This window comes from Mastigoproctus giganteus, chromosome 4 (genome assembly GCF_048544385.1).
Source record: "Mastigoproctus giganteus isolate SK-2022 chromosome 4, ASM4854438v1, whole genome shotgun sequence".
Classification (NCBI taxonomy): Eukaryota; Metazoa; Arthropoda; class Arachnida; order Uropygi; family Thelyphonidae; genus Mastigoproctus; species Mastigoproctus giganteus.
In genome coordinates this window covers 144,991,253-145,010,557 of record NC_143578.1, presented here as the reverse complement: position 1 = coordinate 145,010,557, position 19,305 = coordinate 144,991,253, and the positions used below count along the sequence as shown (strand labels likewise).

General features: G+C 40.0%; 1 protein-coding gene across 3 annotated transcripts in view; it reads left to right on the top strand.

Moving 5' to 3' along the window:
* LOC150087110 (RNA 3'-terminal phosphate cyclase-like) overlaps positions 1-19,305 on the top strand; it is a 184,844-nt gene that overhangs the window by 138,826 nt on the left and 26,713 nt on the right. For all 3 annotated transcript variants that reach the window (XM_090372968.1, XM_090372967.1, XM_090372966.1), the window contains exon 8: positions 18,145-18,203. In XM_090372968.1, coding sequence (XP_090229094.1) covers positions 18,145-18,203 — 59 coding nt within the window. The remainder of the gene's footprint in view (positions 1-18,144; positions 18,204-19,305) is intronic.

Below are 19,305 nucleotides of genomic sequence, written 5' to 3'. Positions count from 1 at the left end.
AGTCTGATTCACAATATAATTCATTCCATTCTTCACTCTGTAGTTCTCAGCTTCTCTTCCATTCTTTTAGTGAGTGCCCAAGTTTCACTTGCATAAGTCATGGTGAGGAGTATACATTGGTTTATTATTTTACGTTTCAGACAAATTGGGATATTGCTCCTCAGTATGTGACTATATTTCCTGAATGCTATCCATCCAAAATTTATGACTTCCCCTTCTTCCTGACATAGACCACAAAAAAAAAAAAAAAAAAAGAGAGAGAGAGAGAGAGAATAGGACAATGAGGCTATAGTTTGTGGAGAAAAGAGGAAGATAGGATGAGCCTTGAAGATGATAACAAGGGTATCCTCGGGTGAGATGGAGATGTCTCCATCAGGCGAAAGTGGGGGAAGGAGAAGGTGAACTCTTGAATTCCAGCCATTTATCATTATTACGGCTAATGACTTGTCCTAGATAAGTATATGACTCCATCTTTGCAATTACTGTTCCTTCAATCATTATATCCCTTTCTGTGGCATACTTGTTCATCATTACTTTACTTTTGTTTTAGCCATATTCATGTTTAGTCCCAAAATCCTTACTAACTCTGCATAACTGATTAAGATTTTCCTCTAATTCTTTGGGATCGTGCTTATGGCCACAATGTCATCTGCAAATCGTAAATGATTTAGATACTCTCCATTCACTTCACATTGACTTCTTTCTGCGATCAGTCTAATCTTCTGAAAGCTTCCTCAAAGGCAGCAATATACAGTTTCGGAGATTAGCATTAACAAGGGCACATGATACAAGAAAGCAAGCTTATATAGCATCAGCCAAAAAAAAAAAAAAACCCCTTATTTCACCCATCCCCTCGCTCCAAATGTTTCTCAATTTCTGCCTTGAATCTATTTAAGCTATCAACTTTTACGACAGATGGAAGTTTGTTCCAGCAATCAACCACCCGCTGGCTAAAGGCAAACTTCCGCACATCTATCCTACAAATGTCTTTCCTCAATTTGAATTTATGCCTTCTCAAGCAATTATTCTGAGCATGAGGAAGAATCCCATCAGCACTGAGCATGCTCAAACCATTCAAGACTTTATACACCTCAATCAGATCACCTCGCAGGTGCCTAGTCTCCAGACATTGTAATTTGCAAAACTTAAGCCTTTCTTCGTAAGAGCAACCCTTTGTTCTGTTCACTAATCTTATTGCCCTTCTCTGTACTTGTTCCATCAGCTCTACATCCTTCTTAAAATGAGGCCTCCAGACCTGTATACATATTCAAGGGTGGCCTGACCATTACCTTATACAAGGGGATAATCGCCTCCTTATCCCTGCTAGAAAAATTCCTGTATATCATCGACAAGACACCATGAGCTACTCTTGCAGACCGTCTGCACTGCTCAGGAAACTTCATATCTGCCTACACAATTACCCCCAGGTCCTTTTCATTCTCTACCACTGTCAGTGTGGTGGATATCTACTTCAAAATGATGGAAATCTACTTCAAAATCATGATGGATATCTACTTCAAAAACTTTAACAATGAAATGACAATAGATGAATTTGCTGCTGAATTCCTGCTGAAAAGAGCAACAAAAAACAAAAGGAATGGACAACTCAACATAATTGCAGAAATTACACCAAAAATTTGGAAGGTATTGCAGGGACAACAGAGAATCTATGCTGGCTGGACCAGTCATAGATTTAGAGAACACGTCCCTATCTAAAGTTGCTTTAACTGCCATAAATATGGTCACATTGCCAGAGACTGCAGTCAGAAAGAACCTGTTTGTGGTCACTGTGCAGTAACTGGCCATGATTACAAAAATTGCAAAAATAAGTCTCAGCAGCCAAAATGTGCTACCTGCAAGGCAGCACAGCTGACTGACTATACACATAGTATCAGGGATGATAAATGCCCTAGTTATAAAAAAATGGCAAAACTTATTCAATCTAGGACCAACTATGGACCAGATTGAAAACGTGAATGTGACTAGGGCTCTAAATCTTGTCCAATTGAATGCTCAAAGAGCAAGAGCCATTGTAGATCAGATCAAACTCAAATTGGAAGAAAATAATATAGATATCTTGGTACTCCAGGAACCCTACACACATATGGGTAGGGTTCAGGGATACCCAAGAGGCTATAAAATAATAGAATACACCTCAGGTGTCCCTTCTACAGCAATAGTAGTTAAAAATACTGACCTTACAGTCACAAAGGTGGGTCACCTCTGCTCCCCAGTGGGAGTGTGTGCCCATATCACCAGTGCTGTAGGACAGTTTTACATTATTTCACTATATTCCAGACCAGGTGAAGATATAAATCCAACTGTTGAATACCTACAAGTAGTCACAAACTTGCTACCTACTGCAAATATCATAGTGTGTGCTGATGTCAACTGCCGGTCAGCCTTATGGCATAGCCGTACGGAAGACAGAGCAGGCACACACAATGGCCAGATACTTTCAGACTACATAGCCACCTCACCCTTTCAAGTGCTAAACCAACCAAATAACCTCCCAACTTTTAGCAGTACCATGTGGGAGAGTGACATTGATGTTACTCTTGCCACCAATTCAATAGTTTATAAAATCACAGACTGGTGTGTCCAGCCAGCCTGGACCACATCAGATCATAGAGCCATTTCCTTCAAACTAAACAGGCAATTACAAACAACCCAACACTCTCTGTTGGATATCAAAAGGTATAACCTTAAAAAGGCAAACTGGCAGATTTTTGCAGAACATACAGCAGCTGAGCTGCAGGAAAATGAGTGGTCTAGATCAGGCAACTGTAGCCCGGATGAGCAAGCACTGACTATGATAAACATTTTAACAAAAACAGCAACCCTGTCTATCCCACGGAAAAAACCGAGGAAGCAGACAGTTCCCTGGTGGTGCCCCGAACTGACTATACTCAGAAGTAGGGTACACCAGGCGAGGAGACATTTTCAAAGAACCAGAACATCTTGGCCACAAAATGAGGTGGATGCACTGAGAGATTCTTATAGAACTCTCAGGAATCAGTATACAGCCCTCATAAGAGACAAGAAAAAGGAATGCTGGAGGCACTTGGTGGGAACTACTGGAAACAATAACCCTTGGGGAGTTGTCTACAAAATAGTGACCAACAAGCTGCCAAGAGGAGATGTCTTAGAAACTACTGTCAAACCAGATGGAACACCAACCCTGTGTTGGGTGGATTCTGTAAATAACATCCTAGACAGTATCATTCAGACTGAAACTGGAAATCATTCCCCCACCCAGCTAGACATTATAAAAGAAAACACTGAATATGACAATACTAATATTGAACCTCTGTTCACTATACAAGACTTAGAAATAGCACTATCTAAAACCAAAAACAATAAATGCCCAGGTTTTGACCTCTTAGAGGTTGAGATTATCAAAAAATTAGCGGAAATAGCACCACATAAATTAATAGCACTATATAATAACTGTATGACAGAAGGTATATTCCCAAAAATATGGAAACAAGCTGCGCTAAGATTAATCCTCAAAAACCCTGAAAAACTCCCTACTGATCCCAAATCATATAGACCAATAGCCCTACTTCCTGTACTAGGGAAAATATATGAAAGACTAATATATAGCAGATTAGCTCAATATTACACAGAAGCAGGTTTGCATTCCAACAATCAGTACGGTTTTAAGCAGGGCAATTCTACGGAGGATGCCATGCACCATCTACTGACAACAGTAAAAACACAGAGGAGAAATATATGCTGGCAATCTCCATTGACTTAGCTGGGGCATTTGACTCACTCTGGTGGCCTATGTCCTTAGGAGACTTCGCCAGGCAAATGCCCCACAAAACCTCTATAAGGTAATAAACAGACAGAAGTGTCTCAGTACGCACAAGGTTCCAGGAATTGACATGCCCTGTGAATATAGGCTGCCCGCAGGGTTCAATCCTTGGCCCTTTCTTTTGGAACATTGTTCTGGACGAATTTCTGGCCTTGGATCTGTGCCCCGTGGAAAGCCTGGCCTTTGCAGATGACATGATTTTCCTTGTAAAAGGTAACTCACAAGTGGTTGTAGAACAAAGATCAAATGCCGCCCTCTTGCAGCTGCAGGAGTGGGCACAAATGCACATGCTCAAAATATCGCCTGAAAAAAAAAAAAACCAAACAAATACTTCTAAAAGGCAATTTGGACATAAGAAGACGTCCACAAATCAAAATTAACACAACCACTATAAAAATGGTAACAGAACTAAAATATCTTGGAGTGCTCTTTGATTCAAAATTAACTTTTTACCCCCATTTGATCTACTTGGCGAAGAAAGTGAGAAATTATGCAGGTATGATTGCCAGGATCAGTCGAGCAGACTGGGGACTCAAAAGAAAGACCCTGGCAATCATATACCGTGCAATGTTCCTACTTGTTATCACCTATGGAGCCGGTGTGTGGTTCATCCACTCGGCCATAGTAAGAAATAGGAATAAATTAGAATCGATACAAAGGACAATACTACTCACTATTACCAGAGCATGTCGCACAGTAAGCACACCTGCACTACAGTTGCTGGCCGGAACTCTCCCACTTTACCTGGAAATAGCCAAAAGTGGCTTATATTATAGATTTAAAAAAGGCATACCCACAGAATTTCTGGGGATAGCCCTTGACACAGCCAACACCTTCAATGATGAAAGAAAAAGAATAGCCGCAAAGCTCCACGAGCTATGGCAAACAAAGTGGGAGCAGGAAACCAGAGGTCTGGTTACCAAACGATTTCTGCCACGGGTGTCAATGGTTAGCCCAAAGCCACCTAAGTGGTATGCCCCTGGACTTTTTACAACATTTATATTGACAGGTCACGGCTCCCTAAAGGCGAAACTAACCTCCTTAGGCCTGACTGATGACCCAAACTGCACCTGTGGCGAAAGTGAAGACTGGGCACACATTCTATATGAATGTATAATATATGACATCCCCAGAACAGAGCTAATAGCACAGATTGGTCCCCTTCCCAGGGGAGAAGAACATCTGTTCATCATAGAAGAGCAAAACTATAAAGCTTTTACATCTTTCACACAGAAAGTATTCGAAATGCGCAGAGCAATGCAAAGAATGGCAATTCAGCCCCCCCCCCCAGCAATTAAACGATAATCAATAGTAAAATTGCCCAAGTTTCCCACCACGCCCAGACGGTGACTTAAAAACTGTCAGGATAGCAGTATTCTGCACCCTGACAGAAACCTGACATGACAAACCTTCCCAGGACTACCCTGCCATGTTGTAGGAACCTGGGGCCCCATGCCAAATAAGTAACCACGTAGGGGAGGGAGATGTACAGGCAGCCAGGGGAGCAGATCAGCTGAAAAATATCAGTAGACTAGTAGCAAAGGGATGCAATGTAGAATGAATGAATGAGAATGAATAGGCTGGGAACCGAGTGAACTAGGAATTATGGTAAAAGGGAATAAATGGCAGTTTTGGTGAAAGAAAGAGTGACCTAGCATGACGGAAAGAGAGAGTGAATGGGAATAAGTGGAAGAGCAAATGTAATTGGCCGAAAGAATACAATGTTAAAAATAACTTACATTACTTTATATATACTGTACCAACAAACATTTACTAACCACATCAACACTATCACTGCATTCTTCCCTGGCCTGCAAAAAAAAAAAAAAACTTGCAGCTAGGCCTGCACCACAACTGAAGAATAACAGTAAGTTGAGGTGCCCAGAGAGTGCAGTGCAGAAAGTAAGAGTCGAATAAATGAGATGAGAGCTAGAAGAATGAATAAAAGTGTAAGCGTGTGAGAAAAAGAACACAAACCATAAATGCTACAGTTAAGTACACACTAACCCTAGCTTTAATTAGTATTTAAATTTACACATCATTGCATCCCCTCCTGGTGTGTGAGAAAAAGATGAATGAGTTGAGTGAGAAAAAAAAAAATATTATATATATATATATATATATATATATATATATAAAACTTGGAAAAAAAATTATAAAATAAGAAAAAAGTATTTAAAAAAAAATAAATAAAATAAATAAAAAAAAAAATAATAAAAAAAAAAAGAATGCAAGTAGAGTGAGAATGCAGATTATGAATGAAGTAAATGTGTGTCTCTCCCACCCGCTCGCCTTGTGGGTTCCCCACTGCCAGTTAACATATCCCACCCCCGGAGCGGGATGGACAGCTTAACCCTCATTTGAAAGTGTCTGCAATTCTGCCCAGACACGGTAGGAGGGAGTATATGATGAGAGCCTTGTCGATCAATTCGGCCCTGGAAAGATTGTGCAAGGCTCAAGGAGTAGAATTTTTTTCAGCCTGGACTGTACTTGTTAACAGGAGAGATTGCTTCTACAGGGATGGGATACACTTAAATAGAAAGGGTGCAAGAATATTTGCTGATGCTATCGAGGCAGTGTTAGGTGGGTCGGAAAACTGCTAGCTTGGGGGGGAGACAAAGACCAATAGATTGACAGTAGCCACTGGCAGAGGTGAAAGAGATTCTTCTTGCACTGCTTCTATTAGAATGAGCAGAAGCCTGAAAAACAAGATGCATGGTATTTCAGAGACTGCTGGGAGCCACTGCGGTACAAGTAAACACATGGGTTGTGTTAGGGTAGCTAAGAATAGAAACAGGTGCAGGTATACTTGCGTGTACACCAATGCTAGGAGTTTAGTAAATAAATTTGATGAATTTGAGGTATTGCTCAAAACATCAAAGGCAGATATTGTTGGGATATCAGAGACGTGGTGTCACAAAGATATAAGGGATGCAGAACTGCAATTTGGGGAGTACAACGTCTACAGAAAGGATAGACAGGATAGGAAGGGGGGAGGGGTTATGCTATTAGTTAAGAAACACATAAAAACCAAGGAAGTGAAGCCAGTCGACATCGCCGGACAGTGCAGTGTTGAGTCAGTTTGGTGTGACATAAGCATTGGGAGATCAAAATTGAGAGTAGGAGTGTGCTATAGGCCTAATGACTCTGATGAGTATAATAAGGAACTGTACAGGGAAATGGAGTGGGCCAGTAAATCAGAGAGTCTTATAATGGGAGATTTTAATTTCCCAGATATTGACTGGAATTTGGGGGCTGGTTACTCACACACTAGCAGGGCTTTTGTGGATTTATTGGATGATTGTTTTCTACATCAGCATGTTCGGGAGGCAACCAGAGGGAGTAATACTCTTGATTTGATTATCAGCAGTGATTCTTCATGCATTAAGAATCTGCAGATAAATGAACCACTAGGTGGCAGTGATCACAGTGTGCTGAAGTGGGATTTACTCAAAGAGGTAACTACCATTAGGGGTAAAGGGAAGGGTTATTGCTTCCGTAAAGGCGACTACGATGGACTGAGACAGTATTTAAATTCTATACAGTGGGACCAACTGATGACGTTACCAACAGCAAATTCAAAATGGGAAGCATTCAAAGAACTTATCTTGGAAGCTACTAGGCTTTACATACCAACTAAGAAATATTGTTCAAGGTTTAGGCCCAAATGGATGTCAGATGAACTAATGAGGCATATGGCAGAGAAGAAAAATGCATGGGATACTTACAAATTAACACATGACACAGAAGCCTATGATAGATACAAGTTGATATGCAACCAAGTTACAAAGGAGGTTAGGCAGGCGAAGGCAGATTACGAGAAATCCTTGGCAAGGGATGCAAAGAAAAACAGCAAAGAGTTCTTTACTTATGTAAACTCTAGAAGGAAGGGGATGAATCAGATTGGTCCACTTGATATTGATGGGTCAACTGTTGATGATCCTGCTCAGGTAGCTAACAAACTAAATGAATATTTTGCATCGACATTCACACATGAGGAGTTATTCAGCAAGGGGAATGCCAGAGGTGTATTCAACTCTAGCAGTAAGCTACAGAATCTTGAAATAACTGGGAGTAAAGTGGAGGAGAAACTGTTGAAGATAAACACAAGAAAGGCACCCGGGGTGGATGGGATCTATCCAGTTATATTAAAGGAGGCAGCAAAGGAAGTAAGCAAACCCTTAGCCATAATTATGAGAGCTTCCTTGGACTCAGGGGAGGTACCCATAGACTGGAAATGTGCAAATGTGACCCCAATTCACAAAGGAGGATCAAAGGCTGACACAAGTAATTATAGACCTGTGAGCTTAACTTCTGTTCCAGGAAAATTAATGGAGGCACTGGTTAAAGAAGCACTGCAGGATCATTTAGACAAGACTTCAGTTATAGCTCAGACACAGCATGGTTTTGTTAAGGGGAAGTCTTGCCTGACCAACTTGATTGGATACTATGATGCAGTCACAAAAGAACTGGATGCAGGGAATAACTTTGATATTATATACTTGGATCTTAGAAAGGCTTTTGATACTGTTGCACATGGAAGACTGCTACACAAATTGGAGCAGTGTGACATTGGAGGCAAATTGCTGCTATGGATAAAGGGGTGGTTGAGGGGGAGAAGACAGAGAGTGGTAATCAATGGACACTGCTCATCGTGGAATAATGTTATTAGTGGAGTCCCTCAGGGCTCAGTGTTGGGTCCATTATTGTTTTCTGTATTTATAAATGATATTGATGATGGTATATCAAGCTTAATGTCCAAGTTTGCAGATGATACAAAGGTTGGCAGGGTTGTCAAGGACACTACTGACACTATGCTGCTGCAACAGGATCTGGAAAGGTTGAGCAGATGGGCTGAGAGGTGGCAAATGAAGTTTAACATTGACAAATGTAAAGTACTACACATGGGAAACAGCAACCCCAGAGCAACGTATCAACTCTGTGGTACTACACTGACAGTGGTAGAGAATGAAAGGGACTTGGGGGTGGTTGTGCAGGCAGATATGAAGTTCTCTGAGCAGTGCAGACGGGCTGAAAGAGTAGCTCATGGAGTATTGTCAATGATATACAGGAATTTTTCCAGCAGGGATAAGGAGGTGATTATTCCATTGTATAAGGCAATGGTCAGGCCACACCTAGAGTACTGTATACAGGTCTGGAGGCCTTATTTCAAGAAGGATGTAGAGCTGCTGGAACGAGTACAGAGAAGGGCAACAAGATTAGTGAATGGAACAAAGGGGTGCTCTTACGAAGAAAGGCTTAAGTTTTGCAAATTACAGTGTCTGGAGACTAGGCACCAGCGAGGTGATCTGATAGAGGTGTATAAAGCCTTGAATGGTTTAAGCATGCTCAATGCTGATGGGATTCTTCCTCTAGCTCAGAAAAATCACCTGAGAGGGCATAAATTCAAATTGAGGAAAGACAGATGTAGGATAGACGTGCGGAAATTTGCCTTTAGCCAGCGGGTGGTTGGTTGGTGGAACAGACTTCCATCCCTTGTGGTGGAGGTTGATAGCCTAAATAAGTTTAAGGCTCAGCTGGACAGGTATTTTGAACAAACAGAGGGGTGAAGTGGAAGTGGGGTTTTTTTTTTTTTTTTTTTTTTTTGGCTGATGCTGCATAAGCTTGCTTTCTTGCATCAAATGCCTCTACTAATGCTAATGCTAATGCTAATACCGGATTCGACACTCCTTGGACATGACACCGACGAAGACATTCTGCCGCTTTGCTTCCAACATGCCATTGGTTGGCGATCTGAACTGGGTACTCTAACCTGGTTCCCTTTAAAACCCCATCCCCAGGCAGGGGGGGAGGAGACGGATCTCTGTCTCCTCTCCTCCCTGCCTACACCCCATACTTCGCCTGGTGGGGCTCGTCTCCACCGACCTCTTTAGGGATGCCTACTCTATCGTCCCTATTCTTCTATCTGTTTTCCCCCAGTCTTCAGTCTCCCTCCCTCTTCGAGTACACCCTTAACAATGCTGCCAAATTCTAATCAACGTCTAAATTCTACCAGTTTCCTGTAAATCTCTAAGACAACTAACACTATTAGCTTTTATCTAGCGTATAGCCTCACATGTCTAAATTTAATAACATCAAAATTTTGCCCAACGTATTTGGCCTTTAACACATCTCTTTAGCGTTCAACCCCGACCAGCGATTTCCTAACAGCAATCCCATTAAGTATTAATGTCAAACGCAATTTTTTTTTTTTTTTTAAATAGGTCCTAGCCACTGAAATCTCAGGAAACTAGGTGGCAGGATCTGCCAGAGCAATTTGTTGTGATACTGGATACACCCGGCTAGCCTCCACGTGGCAGGGTATGGGCAACGTCGGGCCCCACTAGGGGCCTGGCGGCCAATAAGCCAGATAAACAATGGGCACAACATATCACACTGCACAGACACAGCCCACACACTTTCAAGTCTCTGGCTTGACAGTGTACTGTCCTCGATACAGCGAAACACAATCGGAGATGGGAGAAATCCCAAGTGCCGTCTGACACGAACATACCTTATGTCACACATGGAACCATTTCTTGTCAGTGTGGTACCACAGAGTTGATATGTTACTCTGGGATTACTGCTTCCCATATGTAATACTTTACATTTGTCAATGTGAAATTTCATTTGCCACCACTCAGCCCATCTGCTCAACTTTTCTAGATCCTATTGCAGCAGTGTACTGTGATTAACAACCCTGCCAACCTTTGTATTGTCTGCAAACTTGGACATTAAGCCTGATATAACATTATCAGCATCATTTATAAATACAGAAAACAACAATGGACCCAATACTGAACCGTAAGGGACACCGCTAATAACATTAGTCCACAAGAGCAGTGTCCATTGATTATCACTCTCTGTCTTCTTCTCCCTCTCAACCATCCCTTTATCCATAGCAGCAATTTGCCTCCAATGCCACACTGCTCTAATTTGTGCAGCAGTCTTCCATGTGCAACAGTATCAAAGGCTTTTCTAACATGATCCAAATATATGATATCAAAATTATACTTTACATCCAGTTCTTTTGTGACTACATCATAGTATCCAATCAAATTAGTCAGACAAGACTTACCCTTAACAAACCCATGCTGTGTCCGAGCTATAACTGAAGTCTTGTCTAGATGATCCTGCAATGCTTCTTTAACCAGTGCCTCCATTTATTTCCCTGGAACAGAAGTTAAACTAAGAGGTCTGTAATTACTTGTGTCTCCCTTTGATCCTCCTTTGTGGATTGGGGTCACATTTGCACATCTCCAGTCTATGGGTACATCCCCTGAGTCCAAAGAAGTTCCCATAATTATGGCTAAGGGTTTGCTTACTTCCTTTGCCACCTCCTTTATATATAACTGGAGAGATTCCATCCACCCTAGGTGCTTTTCTTGTGTTTATCTTCAACAATTTCTCCTCCACTTTACTCTCAGTTATTTCAAGATTATCTAGCTTACTGCCAGAGTTGAATACACCTCTGGCATTCCCCTCCCTGAATAACTCCTCATGTGTGAATGTCGATGCAAAATATTCATTTAGTTTGTTAGCTACCTGAGCAGGATCACCAACAGTTGAACCATCAATATCAAGTGGACCCATCTGATTCATCCACTTTCTTCTAGAGTTTACATAAGTAAAGAACTCTTTGCTGTTTTTCTTTGCATCCTTTGCCAAATATTTCTCGTAATCTACCTTCGCCTGCCTAACCTCCTTTGTAACTTGGTTATAGACCAGCTTATATCTATCATAGGCTTCTGTGTCACATGTTAATTTATATGTATTCCATGCATTTTTCTTCTCTGTCACATGTCTAATTAGTTCATCTGACATCCGTTTAGGCCTAAACCTTGAACAATATTTCTTTGTTGTTATGAAAAGCCTACTAGCTTCCAAGATTAATTCTTTGAATGCTTCCCATTTTGAATTTGCTGTTGGTAGCATCATCAGTTGGTCCCACCGTATAGAATTTAAATACTGTCTCAGACCATCATATATGCCTTTACGAAAGCAAAAACCCTTCCCTTTACCCCTGATGGTAGCTACTTCTTTGAGTAAATCCCACTTCAGCCCACTGTGATCACTGCCACCTAGTGGTTCCTCTATCTGCAGATTCTTAACGAGCTAATTGGTCTATAATTTCCAGTGGCAACATTCCCTCGCTCCCTGTATAATTCTCTATAGTAGTTTTCTGCTATTTGAATTATGCCTTCTCTGCTATTTATAAGTACACCATCTCTATTCTTCAGTTTCAGTATCATTTTTCTTTCTGTCTTACTGCTCCTGGCTACTGATTTAAATCCTTTGTTTTCTCTTAATGCTTGTTCTACTTTTCTTGTGTTAAATCTTCTTATGTCCTCTCTGAGTCTCTTTCTAATGGCATTGCATAACTCAGTATACTCAATTTTTTCCTTGTCAGTGTTTATCTTGCTCTTCATTTGTCATCTTCAGTTCATCATGACAAGTGTTTCTTGACTAATTTTTACTTCATTGGATTTCTTTTTTTTCCTATAGGTTTCTTGGGCTTTATCATTTTCAGAAAGTCGTAATATTCCTCATCGATATATTGCAGAAGCTCAACCTTGTTTTTAAGTTCCAGTACGTACTGCTTTTTCTCCTCTTCTGTTATCTCAAAGACCTTCGTATTATTTACTCGAGTCAGTTTTTTCCTTTCTTTTCTTACATCTATATCAAGTGTGCATCTTATCATTCTGTGATCACTTTCAACATTTACCTTGTTCAGGATGGTAACATCATTCACTATATATCTTCTGTTAGTGAGAATGAAGTCGATTTCATTAGTTGTTAATCCATTTGGGCTCTTGCATGTCCATTTTACTTTCACCCTTTTCTTGAAAAAAGTGTTCATTACTGACATTCCTCGAGATTCTGCAAATTCCACAAGTCTTTCACCTCTTTCATTTCTTTCACCAATTCCAATATTTCCCCTTTATGTGCTGTTTTGTCTCGTTCCAACCTTAACATTGAAGCCCCCCATAATGATAGTGTAGTGGGTTTTCTGCTCATCTAGAAGATTCAATTTCGGTGTACATTTCTTCAACCTCTTCATCATCATGGCTTGATGTTGGTGCATAAATCATTATAACGTTTAGCTTGTACCTCTTAAAAATCTTTAGTAGTCTTGACACCCTTGGTGATGTACTTCTGAATTCTACAGTGTTGTTTTTTATATCTTTATGGACCAGAAAGCCAACTTGCTCCTTTCACTGTTTCCATTGGTGTACAGCAGATTTCCACTTGATAAACTTATAAGTGATTCATTTCTTCTTCTTGTTTCAGCCAAACCGATGATATTCCAATTCACATTTTCTAATTCCTTTTCCAGCACTAATATCCTGTCTTCACCAATGAGTGATCTTACGTTGTAACAGGCCAAGATGAGTTTCCATGTATGGCAGTCCGGTCATACCCAAAGATTCTTAGCACCCTCTGCTTCCACTTTGATCCTGTTGCTGCCGTAAGAGGGGGAGTGAAAGCCCCTGGGGACTGAGGGCCATTTGTTTCGTTTTGCTGTCTTGTGCTGGAGGGTTTTGTCCTTTCCTCTTCACACTGACCAGGCGTCTTGAAGAGAACCACTCTACACATTCGTTGCCACCTAAGTGACATAACAGGGCTTACCATCGAGAAGGTGTGCATGAGTGGTTTAGGGCAGCAGGCCAACTGGACTTCTCCTAAATATTCTGAAATAGAAAGATATTGGATCCATCAGTGTTTTAGACTGAGTGTCTGATAACACACAGAATGCCTATTCCCCTCTAAGCCCCTTTCACAGAGGCTTTCACAGAGTACTGTTTTACTGCACAGAGTATACAGCACAACTGTGGGAAACCAATGGAGGTGCCCCCAACCCGAACACTATGTCACTGATGGTTCTAGTCCTCCAGATTAGCATCACTGCGATCCAATGATGTTTCCAGACTACCAAGACAGGAACTGCATGTTTGTCATGTACTGCAATCCATGGAACTTGGAAAGAGGGATCCTGGTGGTTAAGGGTTGCAGCTTCATTGTGCCATTTTGGCCCTGCTTCAATAAGATGGGAGATACTGGATGCCTCACCAAAGTTCATTCACCCAATGGGTTCATCTGAGAGGATTAGCCGTGCAGAAGACATTGTTGTTGTTGTTTATTGTTATTTGTTTTTTAGGAGCATTAGCAACTAAGGCCATATTGCTCCGGGGATATGCGGTGCTCATTCCCTGACCTTTCTGCATCCTCCGTATTAGGTGGGCACGGGCTTGAACCCCGGTCTAATCAAGAAGCATGTGCTAAGCACTGCTGCTCCTGCCCACTTGGCTACGGAGGCGCCTGCAGAAGACATGCCTACCCTCATGGCTTGAGGGACAGCATTCAGGCTGTCACCTGAATACTGATATGGTGTGTGGGCAGTCCTGGTGTCCTGAGAGCATTTATTGCTTGCCAGATAGTAGGTATCCCTTAGGCTCTGTGGTGGGTGAGGAACTTAGGCACCGAAACAAAACCTCTGAAGAATATTGATTATATGAATTTTTCTTCTGCTCCCCCCCCCCCCAACATGTTCCCTACTAGAAAACTTGGGTAATGAACCAGATAATGTCACTTTGACAAATAGATGCTATATGAGGGTCCAACAGCCTGAGAACGTGATAATTCACTCCACTAGCTAGAAGACAATAGGGGAAATGTTGCCCGTCTTTATTAAAAAGGAAGGGTTGATGGATCTCCTTTAGGAGATAAGTTAATGGCCATTCAATTCTTATCAGAGGTTACTGTCCCCCCCTGTTCCCCCTGGAGTGACCACTTTCAGTGATCACTTCAGTTATGGGGGTACCATGCTAGCTAACCAGGACAACATCAAAACGTTAGATCAAGATAACTGGACAAACTTTACTCGGGTATATTCTCAGTTATATTCCTTTACTCAGATATATTCTCAGTTATATTCTTTACTCAGTTATATTCCTTTACTCAGGTAAGTAAACACTAAAAAGTTAGAAACCCGATAAAATTGCTAACACAGGTTTAAACATCTTAAATTTCTAATAAATAAATATTACAGTAAATATAGCACTGTAATATATATACTAATTGATATTTCTGTTCACTGACTTTTTTTTTTGGATTGTAAAATTTAGAACAGTAAAAAAGGTAAGCAATCAATAATGATGAACATGGCATGCACAAATTGTACAAATGAGATATGCAGTAATAATTTTGCTCATTATAAATAAGAAGCTTAAAAAATAGGAGTGAACAGAAGATTTCTGAAAATGTATTTGTTTTTTATGTGATTGAAGATTTTGTGGTAGGGAAATACATTTCACCATAATAACATAAACCCCCAGAATTTCATCTATTGGTATTATTGCAAATGCAGTAATATTGAGTTTACTACCCGTTTATAATTAGATTGCACTAACAGAAAGCCCAATAAACCGGGACCTGCAAATTGTTTTTATTGTTTTATGGTAGTGACCTCCAGAAATGTGCTCCTCTGCTCATGCTTCAGCCTCAAGAAATTTTTTTGTTCAAACTGAAAGATGTGAGCTCCTGAAAACATGAGTTGGCCTACAATATCTTGTGAATACAGCAAATGACAACAGTGTCTCTTACCAATACAACTAGTAAATGGGAAATATAGCTCTCACACACATTTGATGTTTGACATTTTTTTTTAAGCTTTGTAAACTTGTATGTATTACCACGCAGGTCACTTATGTTCAGCTCGGTACCAGGTTTTGCATTCACCTGGTGTTAATCGCAGATGAAATTGCTCATGGGCCAACGTGAAAATTGCGTTATTCTTGCATTGTTCCCTAACATATCAGGTACATTGAAGCAAATTCATGTTGCTAAAATGCGTGTTATAGCAGAACTGACTGTATCTTTATTTCGTCATACAACATCGACATATGTGTAATTGAGAGACAGTTTCAGAATGTGATGAATCATCAGTGGGTGCCAGTAAATGGTTTCAGGTTTTTAGAAGTCAGTGTATAGACCTGTAAGTTCAACCTTCATCCATATTCATAACTCAGATTAAATGGAGACATCATGCAAGTTGCACCAGATGTGAAACTTTTCTATGACAAGAAGCTGACTTTTCTAAAGCATATTATTTCTTGTACATTTGGTTCATAACTGATAGACCAAATGTACTAGAGGCACCAACATAATTCATAATTTTGCTTCCACTTCTTGAGATGGAGATAAGATACTCTCCACTCCAACAGATTATGGATCTCAGGTTTATGCTTTATCCAGGGACAGTGTTCTGCAATGACTGGATCCCACACAGCACCATGTCATTTATATAGTGACTGGTTCTTTTTGCATATCCAGTTCATATTGAAGCAAATGAATTGCCTCTTTCTGTTCACTGTGTGCATTTGACTTTAACCTATATCTTCAAAATAAAATCTTTATCTAATCATCCTCCTATATGGGCAGCTGCACTTGCTCTATAGTGGATAAATATTTATGGTACTTACTGTACAGCTAATCTACCCTTTGGCATATAGGTGCATGAGCTGTTTACTGATTTAAATCTACCAGTAGAGTCTGTTGTATAATCATTTTGGCAGCCTCTCCCAACTTGGAATATTAATTTTCCATCCTGCTGTTTCTCCTTTTGGAATTGGAGCAATGCAGTGACTCCACAATCTGTTTATTGGGAAGTTTTTGATACACCTTGTGCTCAATTTTCTGAGTTTTTCCAGTTTATTCTGTTGTATTAAAATCTGAGACAGCTACCAGTTTGGCTGCAGTCTTTCTGGATGGGATTGAATGTACAGTACAGTGCTTGCCTTAGAATATGCATATGTGAAGTGATGCCATAGGTACTTCCTGTATATTGATTCATAAAGTGTTTTGCAGGTTTCCAGGCTGATCATTATTGAGCCCTGAGGCCCAATAGGTGATGTATTTTGTGTGAAACTCTCACAGGAATGTTCATGTTTGTTAGACAATGAGGTTGCAGTCATTTCTACTCCTGACTGAACACAGATTTTTCGTCCCTTATACAGACTTTTTACTCATGGTGGACATTTGGCACAGACAGGGTATAAACTGTATCTAATTAAATCTTTAATTTGATTTGCTATGGCAATCTAGTATGCATAAAACTTGCCTGGAGGAAGTTGTTTGGCCAGAGTTTGAATAGGCTACAGTTACCTCACACATTCATATATCCTAAAAGCTGAGGTTTTACCCATTTGTGAACAGTGTCACTCAACAGTTAAGCAGCATATTTTGATTACCAGCCTGCAGCTTTTTTTTTCAGGCTCTGTAATTGCACATTTTTTCTTACTAGAACGCCATAATATTGCCCCCTAGGTATATCAGATCATAGACAGCTCCTCCAATATCCAACACCTGGTTAATAGCATTTCACATTAACAGAAGTGCAGGTAGTAGTCTAAGTCCATGTTCAACATGTGTTCTAATAGTCTCCAGTCCTGGAGACTATTAGGAGGTATGTTGAACACCAGTGGAAGAGGAGGAGCTTCAACCATTAATAATGGTACCTCATTTTACTCATTTCATCTTGGCTTTTGATTGAGTGATCGTGTGGGGGAGGAGGATATGTCTATATGTTTACCATTGGTGCTGTGTTTTTGGGATTCCTATTATCCTTTCCTACACATGTAGTTATGTGTCTGCAGTAGTGATTGAGTTTTTGGCTGAGGAATATAGCTTAATCTGCTGAAAGCTTCTAGTGTGCGTTTGTTTTTATTATATTTGTAATATCAGTTTTATTTGCACATAGTTTTAATTTTTTTTTTCTATATTTTATTTTTTTTAAAATTAATTTCTAAATAATTGTTATTTCTTTCAGATGTTATACAAATAACATTCTTTAAAGGAATGTGAGTTTATGCATCACATTCTTTATTCATTGAAGATTACGATGTATAAATTTATTAAACCAACAGTTGCCATAATCGTGGAGAATCTAAAACAATAGAAAATAGTGCCCTTAAAAATTCTTCTGTGGCACAGAATTGTGCCATCTCACCTCAGCAATTTTAATTGTAACCTAGGTTACAATTAAAATAGTTTACAATTTTGAGGGATAACAACACTAGACACTGCAGAAATAGAAATACTTAGGATGCCAAGAACAAACAATACAGCATAAACATTACATGAGTTAACCTGCTACCCCAAAAGCTGACATATTATAATATCTAAGAATCTATCTTCTGACAGATTCTTAGATATTATAAGAATATATCTGCTGACTAGTGAACTTATAGAAAAATATCAAATTTAATTGCAGTTTATTGCATTTTGTTATTAAATAGGTTTAAAGAACTTTTGCATTTTTATAGAATAAAGGCAGAAACATCAACCGGCTGCTGTTTAGGAGGATCTGCCCTTGGAAAAAGAGGTGACTATAATCTAGTAAAATTTGAATATAATCAACTTGTTTGTGCATTTTTTGTATTTCAGGTTGTCTGATTTAATTGTAAAGTGTGACAGTATGATCAAGTAGTCCATGAGAGCCTGCCATCGATTTTCAATTATGAAACAGAGTGTATGTACCAGAGTGTATATACACTTTAGGATTATTCTATAATTGCAATGATTATAGCAGTAGTAGTAGTACTAATAGAGGCATGTGATGCTAGAAAGCAAGCATATGAGCTTATGTAGCATCAGCCAAAAAAAAAAAAAAAAATTTCACACAACCATTCCCTTTAAAATTTTGTCCAATTCCTCCTTGAATTTATTTAGGCTATCAATTTCCACAACGACAAATGGAAGTTTGTTCCAGCAATTAACCACCCTCTGGTTAAAGCCAAATTTCCACACATCTATTCTACAACTGTCTTTACTCAATTTGAATTTATGCTCCCTCAGGTTCATAATCTGAGCAAGCGGAAGAATCCCATCTGAATTCAGCTTGCTCAACCCAATCTAGGCCTTATACACCTCAATTAGATCACCTCGCAGATGCGTAGTCTCCAGCTGCTGAAATTTGCAGAACTTAAGCTTTTCTTGGTAAGAGGACCTCTTTGTTCCCTTCACCAATCTTGTTACCTTTCTCTGTACACATTCAAGCAACTCTACATCCTTCCTAAAATGAGGCCTCCAGACCTGTACGCAGTAATTGAGGAGTGGCCTGACTATTGCCTTATACAAAGGGATAATCGCCCCCTTTTCCCTGCTAACAAAATTAAATTCCTGTATATCATTGACAATACCCCATGACCTGCTCTGGCAGCCCGTCTGCATTAATCAGAAAACTTCATATCTGACAACACAATCACTCCCAGGTCTTTTTCATTTTCTACCACCCTAAGTGTAATACCACACAATTGGTACGTTCCTCTGGGGTTACTTCTACCCATATGCAGTACTTTGCATTTGTCAACGTTAAACTTCAGTTGCCACTTCTCGCCCATCTGCCCAAATTTTCTAGATCCTGTTGCAGTAGCACACTGCCATTACTGTCATTAACAACCCTGCCAACCTTTGTATCATCTGCA